Consider the following 15,481-nt stretch of genomic DNA (forward strand, 5'->3'; position numbering starts at 1 on the left):
GCCATAGGAAGTTGTTGCAGAATTTTTGATGTTACAACCATTCAGCCAATCAAATCTGGATCGCCACCATCAAGTCATGGACAGTAGCACCACCAGTCCAGTCTCTAGATGAACAATTCATTCATTCTAACATCATATCTTCCAAGTCTTTGATGAGTCCTAATTCATTTTAGAACCATACCTCGTTAATTTTACATAACAAAAGATCCCATGCGTCCGTCTTGTGTTGAAATAAAACTTTTGAGAGAACCCTCGAGAATTCAATCGAAGCTGATGTATGTTTTCACTAGATCAAGCTTGTTGGCCCAATGGGTACCATTCAGGTTCTTATATTGTTGGATTTTGTGGAAGCATTCAAAGGCTACCGTGATGTTATTTGTAATCATTCGATTGTGAATAAAAACACCTTCTCCTTAGGATATGAGATTGTCTATTAGGGGAGGGGGAGATATGATTGACCAAACACATCGATACGACTTTATATGAGATGTTGTAGACTGGTCGATAAACCTTCAAAGACTCATATGTATTTGCCTTCGGGATAAGAACTATCCTTCTATAATTGATTCCCCCTTGATTGTTTCCCAGTTCCATTGAAATCGTGCCTGGAAGCCATCACGCCTCAGTGCCTTCAACAAGCCAATTTAAAAAGTGTGTCACTAACCTCCTTCTCGGTGAAATTCCGGATCAAACCTTCATTCAACAGATCAGTCACTTCCAAAGGAAACATCTCAAGGATCGCAGATGGGGTGACCTCCGTGCCAACCATGTATGGCAGCTAGAAACACTTGGTTGCAATTTCCTCTAGGTGCTCAGGTTTCTCCGCCAAGTTCCGTTGATGTCGTTCAACCTCTTAATTTTATGACATCAAGTGCATTCTAAACGACATTTTTTTGTTTGTCAGCAATTACTAGCTGTGATATTATTTCAATTAACAAATCACATATACCTAAGAGATCCATCCCCACTATCTATATATCTAAACATGCAGCCTATCCACCTCAGCAGCCCTGCCACATCAGCAACTTTAGTGTATACCATATAGGAGCTCAACATTTCTATAACTAGACGATACCCCGCACATTGTTGCGGGGATTGTTTGTTATATATTTGATGAAGTACTACATGAATATCTGATTATTGTATAGATGTAGGATATTTTTTGAACATAAGTAGGATAATAGTTTTCACATCCATGGTTGCATGTTGTAGTGGATCTTTTCCCGTGCATGTTATCATGTTGAGGCGGTCCTTTACCCATGTATGATTGTATGATGAGGTGGCATAGTTGCATGCTGACATAAATACAAGTAGTGCCAACAACCATATCTATATAGATGCCTCTAGGACTTCAAATCAGAGATCTAGCTTGTGCTCCATAGAGCTCAACATAAGAGTTATCTACATTTTGAGGCTTAAGTGGAAAGATTTGTATAATTACACTAGCTAGCTAGTGTTTCCTTTTTTCTATTCCCTCCTTGTACATACGTATCACAAAGAAAATAAAAATAAATAAACATATGTAGGACAAGACTATTGTCGCTCGTAGAAAACTTCCCTTTGATATTCAACCACACTAGGTACCACTAAGATTTGCCCTCTCTTTATATAATTATATTTCCTCTCTCTCTCTCTCTCTCTCTCTCTCTCTTTAATAATGAAAATCTAGTTCTGGTGGATTCTTTGTATTTTAAAAGTGACAACCGCAAAACAATTAGTGATTTCTACGAGTCATTCAGCGCCGCAAAATCACCCGTTAGTGATAGGAAACCTGCAATTGATGAGTATTAAGACGGTTTGATGATGTGTTACATACCAGTCCGTCATTGATGGAATGTCGGTTAAAGGCCACCCTCTAGTAGTGCATGATATTACGCCATCCAGTCTAAGCCAGGTTTATAATAAGTATGATGAGATTGTAATATTTGAAGTGCTTTTATATGTTGGCACCATCAGTGTATGTCTTCTTAAGTACGATGTGCATCTAGTCTAAACATTATCTCTCCAAGCTTGGTGTTATGTTAAATATGAAGGTCATGTTGCATCATAAACTTGATCATTTTAATTATCACATGCGAAAGTACGAGATTAGGTGTTTCTTTTTTATGTTCTTAGCCATATACATGTTATTTTAATTAATGGCAATATATCTTGTCACCATGACTATTCTTAGATTAGTTATTTACCAGAGCTCATGCATGCCATCCACCAAAAAGAATTGTGTTTATAGTAAGTTATATGTGAGTTCTAGATTTAGGTTGTTCTTCTATAAAAGTGGCTACATGTGTTGATTAACTGATGTCTTCTATGAGATGGTCGTTATGTCCTTGTAAGTTTGTAGTAATTGCAATGATTAATGACATACTTTAAAATTAAGCCAATTTAGAATATATTCATGGAGAGCTCTAGATCCAGGGTACTTTTCAATGTTGTTAATGGTGCATATGTGGTAACAATGGATCACAGGTGGCCACAATCTCTTCACATGTCTACTATGGTTCTAATTTCTTGATAAGGCATATTCACGTCTATTAAGAAAACCTTGATTTCTCATATTCATTAATTCATATATGAGATGAAGTTGTTGTTCTTGGTAGTGTTATGCAACCAGAAAAAGTAATGGATTCTAGTCTCTTGAGTTGAAGTTTGGACTTGTGCTATCTTTTAATTTAATTATTTAATGAGCGTGGATTCTATTTTAGTTGACACGCTAATGTTTGCCTCACAATATTCTAAGAGGTGCATTGTTGTAAATACATGTTCCACTTCCTTCATTCGTAAGATGACAATGATCTAAACAACAACAACAAAATTGTAGGTACTGATGAAAAAACATCATGGACCAAGACCTAGAACACTGAGCATCCATATTTTTCCCAAGCAACCTAATTAAGATAGTAGTGCAAAGGATAATGAATTTGGAAATAAATATATTTTATTTCAATATAGCTCTTACATGGAAGCGCTAACTAGCATCTACAACACCTCTCCACAGTCTGTAAGAATATCAATATCTTGTCCAGTGGAAGAGGGCGGCACATCAACCCATCCACCATTTACCATGGAAGACTGTCCTAGATCCGTACCGCTAGAGCCTAAGTAAGCATCCATTCCTAGGAAACTATTGTAATACGACTGATCTGATAGAGCATAACCCCATTGTTCAGTGTTAAATGGGTCATCAATAGAAAAAGCATTGCCACTCGAGTACCCCAATAGTGGAGAGGCCTCGAAATTCTGCCCAGATGTTGAGTCATGGTTTGCATCATTTTCTTGTGGTTGCACTATGTTGCAAGGACTTTCATAGTTCTGAACATGCAACTCCTCTGGTGGAGTTTGCTCATGTACCTGATTTGGTATGGGTTGGACATGGGAAGCCAAATGTGGAGCTAAAGATGGTGGTGCGGAATGTAACATTTGTGGTGCCTGCATAGGAAAAAGTGGTGCCGAAGTTTGTTCTGGTTGTGATGGTAGTGGATCTGAAGGTATCTGGAGTTGTGAGAGATTGTGAGGCCACGATGACTGCATAAGTGAATGAGTAGTACCCAAATGATCCGCCGGCGGAACACTTGGTAGTTGCAGATCTTGTGCCACAGATGTGCTGCCGGTCTTGTCTTCACGACCATGCAACGGAGGTAGCCGGAATCTAATGTCTTTTAGGACTCGAGAGAGCTCACTGAAGAGCTTGTTCAAATCTTCAAGACTGAGATCTTTTTCCTTCGTGAAGATAAGATTTGCCACCATACCTGGGTTCTCTTCTTGTATATTTTTCATACGAAGGATGGAAAGTTTGTTTTTGTCTTCCTCGGTCATGTTCTCCATGTCCAACTGAGCCACCTCATTTTGTAGGCTTCCAATCCTAGCAGTGGTTGCCTCGTCGGCGAAGGGAACTGCTAGTGGAGCTCCAAATAGGAAAGCATCAACAATGGGATCGGCCAATGGTGTCCCAAATGAGTGCATCTTTCCATTGTTTGTTTCTAGGACGACCGCAACCCTAGCCCTAGTGAGGGCAGAGATGTCAGTCGCCCTCTTGAACAAACCGGAACGTCGCTTGTAGAAGGTGAGATCACGTTCTTTGTCATTGTGGATGTATGCCACACCTGACCGTCGCTCTTTCCTCGGCATACTAATGTGGACAAAAAGGAAGAAACTAACTAGTACAAATAGGAAGCACAAGGATCTACAGAAAACTAGAGATTTAGGGGTACTGTTGGCTTACCACATATTGGTGTAGGATATGAGAAGATGTACTCCCCTTATATAGAATTAAAAGGGTTGTATGGCAGTGCTATTTGACTATACAAAGACCATGTAAATATTTAGTAAAAATTAACATACATAACTCATAAAAAGTGCTATTTTATGGATACTATTAACTATCGTCCAAATATACATCTCTGAGTGCATCCACATCCTTCTTTGCAACCACTGGTATGTATTTCTTCTGATGTAAGTATTCACATCCATATATAGAACTATTAACACTTCTAAAAATAGAAATATTAAATGATTGCCATTTGACCACATCCATATCCTTATCTAGAAGTATTAATGGGAGTAAAACCCAACTAAGTTTTACTCTAATATCTTATATCTTATATTTACTAATTGGAGGCACCTTTCAAGCCTTCTAATTAATCCACATCATCATAATTAGTTACACCGCTAGATTGTAGAATTAACGTCCGAGATAAGAAGAAAAACTTGCGTAACACAGATGGTTCCGGCCGTCCAAAAAAAGACATGACACGTTCAATGTTTTGAAGCAAAAAAAAAATCCACATGTTCCTTTGACACAAATGATAGACTCTTTCCATAATAACTCTGTAGGATCCGTGGGACATTTTTTTGACATGCAGGATCCGTGACGCTCTTCTGCAATTAGAAAAGGAGAAAACATCTCCCTCAGATTAAGAAAAGTTATCCATCCGCTTCTTTAAAAAGGAGGTAGTCTCCGTCTCAAACAAAAAAGATTCTTTCCTTTAGAAACAGCTCATCGTGAAAATCTTCTTGCCAACTAAAAAAACAGGAAAAGCATCAATCACAAAAATAGAAAGGGTTTAGCTAGGACTCAGTCGACTGAGACTTCGCAAAGTCTCAGTCGACTGACGTCAGCATCGTACGTATAGGCCTTCCCCAATCGATTGATTTTCCTCTTTGTTCATGTGGGCTGTGTGTACGACGCTTTTCTTAAGTGGGCTGCTTTCCCTTTGTTTTGTCCTCCCAAAAGCTTGTCTCGTGCTGGGCTGTCTTTTCCGGTACTTGGTTGGTTACTTTTATTTTGTATTTGGCCTGACAAATATATCAGTGTCTGTGTCAACGCTGCCAGGCCTGGAGTGTGTCTCCATGAAACATAACATAATGCATAAAAAAAAGTGTGTTTGTATTACTTGAGCACATAATTTTGACTAAAGAAATAGAAAAATAAATTAGAGAACATCTCTGGTTGAACTAAAAATGAGCTTCCTGGTGCATGTCGTAAAATCTGCTAAAAAAGGGGAAGCAGGTAGTAGAAAACTAAAGGTCACTCTCTGATCAACAAAAATGTAATTTGGAACAATACTAATGTTGCATATGCCTAGTCTGGGACCATCTACTTCTTTCTTAGTGTATATCACTAGTTTTAGGTGATCCATGGGAAAATAAAATATATTTTAAATAAAATAATAAGTTACACATGGATGACGGACATGCAATTGTGTGTGAGCAACGTGTGAGCGATCAGATGACAATATTTTGAGAAAAAAGATTGCATAGAAATGACGAGCATGCAATTGCGCGTGGACGATTGACATGCGGCTGGCACGTGCATAACCAGTGGCACTATCTTATAAAAATAAAAATATATTAAGTGTACATGGACGGGCATGGCCAGAGTACAGACGACTGTGCGGCCATGGGTGTCATTTGCAAGTCGTGTGGCGTTATTTAAAATAAAAATCCTAGACATCACTAATAAGAAAAGGAAAAAACACAAAAAAAATAGAAAGTAGAAAACGAAAAAGTTAAAAATAAACCCATCATATCGGTCTGCCCAAGCAACCAACCGCCCGCCACGCACACACACTACTTTTGCTCGGGTGGTGTCACTTGCAATTGCATGCAGACTACAACATATGTGGTTGCGCATGGGAGGACGTGCAACTAGTGTTGGACATGCAATTGGCCCGCCCCCTCTCCCGCTGCCCCCTCCGGCAAAACAAAGGTCCAGTTGCAACTATGTTAAGGGACATGCAGTTGCGGTCAGGTGCGGTGCTTGCAGTTGCATGCCTAGTGTCGGACATACAACTGGCCCGCCCCCTCTCCCGTCGCCCCCTCCGACAAAACAAAGGTCCAGTTGCAACCATGTTCGGGGACATGCAGTTGCGGTCAGGTGCGGCGCTTGCAGTTGCGGGGCTGTTGTCGGGCTTGCAACTGGCCCGCCCCCTCTAGCGGCGCCCCTCCGAGAGAACAAAAAAATCTAGTTGCGGTCGGGTTACAAGATATGCAGTTGCGGTCGGGTGCGACACTTGCAGTTGCATTCCTAGTGTCGGACATGCAACTGGCCCGCCCCCCTCCCCCACACCCCACCGACAAAACAAAGGTCTAGTTACAACCACGTTGTGGGACATGCAAATTTGGTCGGGTGCGGCGCTTGCGGTTGCGGGGATGTTGTCGGGCTTGCAACTGGTCTGCCCACTCTACTGGCGCCCCCTCCGACAGAACAAAAAGGTCCAGTTGCGGTCGGGTTAGAAGACATGCAGTTGCATGTCTAGTGTCGGACATGCAACTGGCCCGCCCCTACCGTCAAAACAAAGGTCCAGCTGCAACCATGCTGGGGGACATGCATTTGCGATCGGGTGCGGCGCTTGCAGTTGCGGGGCTGTTGTTGGGCTTGCAACTGGCCCGCCCCCTCCGACAGAACAAAAAAGTCCACTTGTGGTCGGGTTACAAGACATGTAGTTGCAGATGGGGCCCGACAATCAGAGTTGCGTGCCTGGTTGCATACATGCAACTCCACACTCACCCCCCCCCCCCCCCCCCCCCCGCACACACACACACACACACAAACAACACATAGTTGCATTACGAGGTGATACCTACAGTTGCATGGTTAGTATCAGACATGCAATTATCCCTCCCTGACAAAATAATACAGAGTTGCAATTGCATTGAAGACTTGCAGTTGCAGTCGGGACGAGACACTTGGAATTGCATGCCTGGTGGTACACATGCAATTGTCCTCTTGACAAAACACCATAGAGTTGCAGTCGTGTTTGAATACATGTAGTTGCAGCCGGGGGCCCGGGGCACGACAATCAGAGTTGCGTGCCTGGTTGCAGACATGCAACTCCCCCCCCCCCCCCCCTCCCCCCCGCGCGGGACAAAACAACACATAGTTGCATTCCAGGGCGATACTTGTAGTTGCAAGGCTAGTATCAGACATGCAATTGTCTCTCCCCAACAAAACAATATAGAGTTGCAATTGCGTTGAAGACTTGCAGTTGCAGTCAGGACAAGACACTTGCAATTGCATGTAAAAGACATCAACAAGCGAGCTTCATGCATGTAAAAAAAAGTCTGTTCTACAAAATTTAGATGTTCCGTATTGCCAAAAGATAAAAATAAATTACAGGTAAACCATTTTAATAAAAATAAATTGATGATTATATACACTAAAATAGAAAAGGGAAATAAAAAATAAAAAAGAAAGTACAGGTATATACGAGAGTGGGCTGCGCTAGCAAGTTTCCTGCTTGTTGTAGACAAAAGCAAAACAACGGAAAAGGCCATCCAGCCGCTGGCCAGCCGCGCGTAGCCTTTGCCGGCAAAAAAAAAAGGAAGTGGGCTGGTCGCGTCTTAACAGGCCGAATTGATACAAGACATTATATTACGTGAATCTTGAAGCGACAAACATCGAACGGCCAGGCTGTCGACTGATACTTCGCGAAGTCTCAGTCGACTGATTTTTAGCATCTCCGAAATAGAAAACGTCTTCATTGCCTCCTGTACGTTTTTTTAGGCAACCACGGCTCCTGTATATGGCCGGATCTTTCAAGCCTTCTACCTAATCCATGCCATGAAAACTAACTAGACCACAAAATTATAAATTTATATCTGATAAAAAGAAAACTTGGCGAACATAGATGGTCCCGTCCAAAAAATAGCATGTTTTTTTGAGGGACCAAAAAATAGCATGTGATATGTCCAACGTTGTCAAAAAACTATCCATCCGTTCCTTAAACAGAAAAGACAGCGTCCTTAAAAAACACTATCGATAAAAGGAAAAACAATGACGGAATCCTCTAGTTGATGTCCCGTGAAACTCCATAAATAAAATCTTTTGTCGATCGATTAAAAAAGGAAAACATCTGGCCATATACAGGAGCCGTGGTTGCCTATCACATGCTTAAATCCAGCTCTGCATGGCCGCTGAGACTCCACCTCTGCTTAAATCCAGCTCTACTACATGTGGCCGGTGGTGGCAATTTCTCTCGCCGAAGGATGTCCTCAACTCCCTATCACCACATTTATGATATAAAGCCAACTATCAAATACAACCTCTAACAAGTTCTTCTAACAGATTGCTCATTCATATCTGCATATATAGTACGTATGCATGTCAGCTACTAAAGCGTCTTTAAATGCATGTAAATTACTAAAGTAACAAGAAATCTGGATGTATAATGCGCCACGAAGATCTCATATAAACACATGATTGTCTATGTGATATAGGTATGCATACAGTATGTATATAAAATATTAAAAAATGAAATCCATATTAAAAATAAAACAATTTCTTTAAGAATTTGTTGGTTGAGACAAGAACTTAAAATCGAAAAAAATCTATGGTGCTTATAGTAATGAGAATATACTACAAAATATTGTTCGCTATCACAGAATGACAATATTTATAAGGTTGTCACACAATAGGACGCAAACAATCAAATCAAAAAATAGTCTGAAGCAATGGAACATTGTGGAACCCTATGTCCGACAAAGATAAACATGCATGTGTGACAACAATAACCCGTATCAACATTATCATAATATTGTCTGACATTTCTAATTCATAACAACTTTGTTGTATCTAATATTCAAAGTGCTAGCCCGTGCAAGTGCACGGGTTGATGACTAGTACAAAATAATTGTGGTCAAATTTATTTGGTTGTTAATTGCGTCCAAATCCTTTGTTGATCACATTGCTTACATCCTAATGTATTAGTGATCATATTGATTACATCCATATCCTGTACTAGGAACTACCTAATCAAGAAGTGGCCATCCTTTAATCCATAATATCCAAGTATAAGATGGACCTTGCTTTGGGGCTTAACTTAGAAATTGAGATACCAACTAGGAAAGATACACTAAGAGCAACTAGAAAATACTAGGACATTTGGTAAGTCATGGTATAACACATATGTTACTCGGAGCATCAACCTGCCTCCTTGGTAAGCCCAGTTCCCACGAAAGATGTGTTTTACCGGTTAGACATGTATATCTTGGGCCCTAGTTTTTTATGGCCCATAAAATAATATGTGTAAGGCTTTTTCTCGAAGGATCCAACACAACCTAATCTATTATGTATTAAAAGTAATTTGAGCTCACCAGAAAAAGAAAAAATGCTAGAAAATACAAAATAAAAACAACTAACTCTCTATCTATTATATATTAAAAGCAATTGACGGGCTCACCAGAAAAAAGATAAAAATTCTAGAAGATCTCTCAAAAATCAAAAACATCCGACTGTCTATTTAATAGGCTAATATTATATAACCATTAGATTAGTTTTAAGTGAAATAATTACCGACCATTGCCATTATAAGAAGAAAAAAAGTGTTTCATCTGACTTATTAGGACGTGGGCTGATGACATCTTATTAGGACGTGGGCCGATGCCATATTATAATGGGAAAAACGTTGTGTTCCCATAGTACGAAAAGGACTGCTCACACATGAACACAGTGGTAGCAATGTTCATGTAACTGATCTTTGTGATTAATTCCCCCTTGGTAGAGTACCTAAAAAAGCCTCCAGATTGGATCTCCCCGGAGCAGAGAGGTGGGCGGCGCAAAAATCCTCTGTTAATATTTCTTAGGTTTTTGGGAGTATATAAAGGCAACGGAAGAAAGATGCGATGGAGGCAACCTCTATGGCGACCATGCTCCCCCTTGGATGCTCGTGCTGACCTGTGGCATGTGGCCTAGGGGGGGACCATGTGGGTCTAGGTCCCTCCGGCTTCATTTCTTCATGAAACTTAGTATTTTTTCTGGTTTTTTGGTCCCTAAAAAGTTATTTTTAAAAAAAATCCAAAAAAACAACTGGCACTTTGTAATAAATTAATATATTAATCAAGAAAAACTATAAAATTTGATGCCAATACTATGCCATTAGGATATAAGTATAGCATGAAACAATAAAATTTTCTTGATACGTATAGGACATATCAACTGGCATGAATAAATTGATGTTTTTCTAGGGCTTGTTAATACTCGGCAATATTGTTCTCCTAGATAAACATACACAAGGTACTCCTTGGTTCTACCGGTTCGATGTCCAGGCTAAAATTGTGACTAGCATGAATAAATTGATGGCTTTCTGTATCACTCACTATTACTTGATGACACTTTTCTGCTGGGTAGCTAGACAGAAGCGAGGTTCTTCCTACCATTTAGAAATGGGCGGCTCCCATTACGTAGCCATCTGCACGTTACTTCAACCTAAAATGGTGACAAGCACGAATAAATCGTTATATTTCTCCAAGGCTCATTAATAATGCATGGTACTATTCGGTTGGATAGCCACACAGGTACTCCTTTTCAATTTGAGGGGACGACTCTTGGCCTGCATCCATCTGTCTGGTGACTAGTACAAATAAATTGGTGTCTTTCTCTACAACAAATGATTGATGGTACTATTCGGCCAGACAACCAGACAGAAGCAAGGTACTCCCTGGTTCCCTGCCGATTCAAGGCGGATGACTGCTGGTAATATGTGCATTAATCCAAACTAAAACGGTGACTAGCACGAATAAATAGATGTCTTTCTTTTTGGCTCTTTAATACTTCCACTTTTCGACTAGGTTGTCCGAAAACACGTGGTGGGCAGCTCCTGATACGGAGCCACATGCACATTAATCCATGCTAAAATGGTGACTTGCACAAATATATCGATGTCTTTCTCTAGGGCTCATTAACACTTGATGGTATCGTTTGGTTGGACAACCGAACAGAAAGCAAGGTATTCCATGATTTCTTGTCCATATAGGGTGGATGGCTCCAGGCACGGCCAGTTACACATTAATCCGGGCTCGCCTAACACGAGTAAATGGATGTCTTTCTCTATGGATCATTAATACTTGATGGCGCTCTTTGGTTAGGCGGTGTACAAAAGGGAGGTACTCCCTTCTGATTTCGGGTGGTTGTGGGGCCACTAGACGGACACAAGCAAGATACTCCTTGTCATTTGGAGGGATATTTTAAATATTATTTTTTATTACATAAATTTCAAAAATATAACCCTAAAATATAATATTTCACCAGTAGTACTCCGACATGTCGGTGCCAACAATGACAGGTATCGTTGGCACTACCAATGATACATCTGTTGTCGTTTTGAGTCACGTGGGGCCATCATCAGTGCATCTTGCATCAGCCCTCCCGCAAGACACACTCGTACAGAGCTAGCTATGTTAGAGCATGTACAATGGTGCTATCTTTGAAATGTCACCTAAGATCACTGCTGAGTTAGAAAAGGGCGAATGGAGGGGAGAAAAGGCTTGCCATCTCTTACCTAAGAGATGGTCTCTGAGTAAAGAAGATAAGACAATTCCATCCATTGTACTAGATGTCATCTCTTAGCTACATATTTTCTAGTTTAATTTTAACCATCGCATTAATTTAAGAGCATGTAAACGTTGCTTGTTAGGCTAAGAGCTAATCCATTGTATAATATGTTTTTAAGCTTCTCCAAATGACATACATAGCATACGAGAATATTGTAACGAATAACTATTTGTGTACAATGTGCTCGGGGTATTATGAAGATATAAAGCATGTTCTATTTGAATGTAATGTTGCAAGGGAGGTTTGGAACAATCTTGGTCTACTGGAACTCACCGAAGAGGCATGCATGCTGGACCATTCAGGTAGTGTTTATTTCACAAATTCACGAACATTTTTTAATTTGCTAATTTTATTTTTTGAAAACATGATTTTTTTTTTAGTTTGAGAAATTTTATAATTTCATGAATTATTTTTAATACGGGAATTTATAACTTGATGAGCATTTTTAAATATCCTAAACATTTATTTTAAATACAGAATAATTTTGAAAAAGTTGCAAACATACTTAAAATCCATGAATTCATTTTCAAACTTGGAAGCATTTGTTAAAATTCTTGAAAATATGGTGAAAATGAGTAAAATTTGTCAGCATTTGTAGGCGAACTTTTAGTTAATTTTCTACTCCCTCCGTCCCATAATGTAAGACGTTTTTTGACACTAGACTAGTGTCAAAAAACATCCTATACTATGGGACGGAGGGAGAAGTAAACAACTAAAAATTAGATCTGTACAACCGAGAAAAGGTGAGCGAGATATAAACCGAGCTCGCCTCTGAACCCACCTTAGTGGGTGGGCCCAATGGTCCAGCTTTGGAAAGGTTGTACTGAGTGGCACATACTTGTTTTAGAACCAGTTTCTCAAAAACAAACTTGTTTTAAAACCTTCCAAGTGATTTTTTCCTTTTTTCGGTTTTTTTTGTATACTTCATTTTCACTTCCTGTGTGTTTTCTCTATTGGTTTTCGTCAGTATCTTTATTGAATTTTCTGTTTTTCATTCCTTTCCTTTTTTTTGCATTTTTCAAATACACGTTGACATTATTTAAATACATGTTGACAAATTTCATATACATGTTCAACATATTTGGATACATGTTAAACATTTTCCAAATACAATTTGAATATTTTTTAAAATATACATTGTACATTTGACAAATGTACATTAAACATCTTCAAAATACAATGTGAAATTTTCTTAAATACACAATGGCCATTTTCCATAAATGCCATAAATATCATTTTTAGTCGTGAAACAGTTTTTAAGTGCTATTGAAATTCTTCAAATCCATGAACCTTTTTGAATGGTATGAAACATTTTCTGAAGATTACACAAACAAATTTTAACATTGTATGAATTGTTTTTTAAAATGCCGCGAACTTATGTTTAAACACATGAACATCTTTTAAATATGATAATCATTTTTTGAATGTTGTGAATGTTTTCTACAAACTATGCCAATAAATTTTTACATTACATGAACATCTTTTAATGCTGATCGATGTAGTGAATTAATATGAATATAACTATTTGTATTTCAAATGCAATTTATTTATAAAACGATCGTAAGATTATCTCAGGTGAATACTAACTTATTCCGCACCCTGTGTGATCAAACACAAAATAACGAAAAAGAGCAAGACTCCCTACTGGCAGAGCCATTATGTGATCCCTTGAGGCAAGGCGAGCTACTATCTCACTAAAAGCTAGACATAGCGACACCCGTAATGCATCACAATCACATTGGATAAGAATCAGGCAAAGTGGGACGGCTCACTATGTGCGTGGGGGTTTGCTCGACTACAGCCGGCAGCGGCCTGGTCCACATTGTTGTCCCCCTGAAAAAGTACATGATGCTGCAAAATAAATGGAAATGAACTTATTTGACCATTTCTTACTACTAAAATAAAATACATTTTGCGGCCTTAAAAAAAGGCGAACCTGAGTCCAATTGAGGAAAAATTGAACCGACAACTTCACCGGTTCAGTCACTGGTCCGGTTTTTAAAACTAGAGAAAAGTATACTTTTTGTCCCTCAATTTTTGTTGGAGTCTAGATTTGATCCCTCAACTTCAAAACCAGACAACTTGCACCCCCAACTACGGAAAACGGACAAGGTTCGTCCCTGGTCTTGGTTTTGACCGGTTTTGGTGCCGACTCACCCCGGTTTTGACCGGTCTCACTCAAATTCATGTAATTTTTTTATATCCATGTACTTTTTGAAATTCGAATACACTTTTCAAATCCGCCTACTTTTTTCAAGGTCTTGTATTGTTTTTCACAAATAAACATACTTTTTTCAAATCAGTGAACTATTTTGAAATTTTTGTACCTTCTCCAAATCCATGATTTTTTTAACATTTGCGTACTTTTTTCAAATCCATGTATTTTTTCCCAAGTTTTTGTAATTTTATCAAATCCATGAACTGTTTTTGAAGTTCACGTACTTATTTCAATCCAGATACTTTTCAATGTCCGCGTTTTTTTTCAAATCCGTGTTCCTTTTCTAGTCCATGAACTTTGTTTGAAATTCACGTATTGTTTAAGTTGACATAATTTTTCAAATCCACATATTTTTGTGTAAAAAATCCAAATCCGCTTACTTTTTTCAAGTTCGCATAAATTTTTGAGATTCATGAACTCTTTCCAAAATATGTACGCAAATATCAACAAGTACGCCAATTTTAAAAATTTACAGTTATTTGAAAAAAACTACATGGACTTTAAAAAAGTTCACAGATTTGAAAAAGTACGTGAACTTGGAAAAAGTACGCGGATTTGAAAAAAGTACACAAATTTTTAAAAAGTTCATATATTTGAAAAAAAGTACCTGAATTTGAAAACATTACTCGGACTTGGAAAAAGTACGCGAGTTTGAGTCGGCATGGTCAAAACCGGGGTGGGATAGCACCAAAACCGGTCAAAACCGTGACCAGGGATGAATCTTGTTCGGTTTCAGAAGTTAAGGGTGCAAGTTATTCGGTTTTGAAGTTGAGGGACCAAATCTAGACTTCGCCAAGAATTGAGCGACGAAGTATACTTTTCTCTTAAAACTATGGTATAAATGGTTGACAAGCCCTACGGACGTCAGCTGACCAACAAACTATGTGGTATCAATTTATATCTGGGCTGGATGGAAACAAATCATCTTATTTCCAGCTCCTTTGGAAAGGTCCCAAACGGTAAAAAAGAAATCCCAACCGTAAATATCGCTACCCAACGGTCGGCCAAGCTCCTTGTAGTAGTACTCCCGTCCCATTCCGTTATAGTAGGTGGTAGTAGTACTATCATCTCCTTCCTCCTCTGACTCCATCCCCATCCCCTTCCCCTCCTGCCGCTGCATCAGAGGTCCCGACGGAAGTACCATGGCGGTTGTCGACGAGCCCATGAAAGCATGTCCCCTCTACAACTCCTTTCATTCATTCGTTTATTTATGCATACGTATCTCTACATCTACTCCTATGCGCCGGTCCGTGTGGTTGTTTTCAATTTTCTGATTGATGGATCGAACATCACCTTATGGTAGGTTTCTTGAGAACATCTCTGTAACTGGATGTGTGTACGATCGTTGCCTGAACCATTGGTTTATTGGACTCGTTTTATTGTTGATCTGATTGATCTTTACTCATTTGACGATTACTGCTCTGTCGCATAATTTC

The 15,481-nt window shown here is 39.2% G+C and overlaps 1 protein-coding gene across 1 annotated transcript; it reads right to left on the reverse strand.

Moving 5' to 3' along the window:
- Positions 1–2,721: 2,721 nt before the first annotated feature.
- On the reverse strand, positions 2,722–5,047 carry LOC109746066 (uncharacterized). Its single transcript, XM_073503202.1, has 2 exons — positions 3,747–5,047; positions 2,722–3,614 (listed from the first exon to the last, which is right to left on the reverse strand). The coding sequence occupies exons 1-2, from the start codon at positions 4,123–4,125 to the stop codon at positions 2,977–2,979; spliced, it is 1,017 nt and encodes a 338-aa protein (XP_073359303.1). The 5' UTR covers positions 4,126–5,047; the 3' UTR covers positions 2,722–2,976.
- Positions 5,048–15,481: the final 10,434 nt, after the last annotated feature.

This window comes from Aegilops tauschii, chromosome 7, assembly GCF_002575655.3.
Source record: "Aegilops tauschii subsp. strangulata cultivar AL8/78 chromosome 7, Aet v6.0, whole genome shotgun sequence".
Taxonomy (NCBI): Eukaryota; Viridiplantae; Streptophyta; class Magnoliopsida; order Poales; family Poaceae; genus Aegilops; species Aegilops tauschii.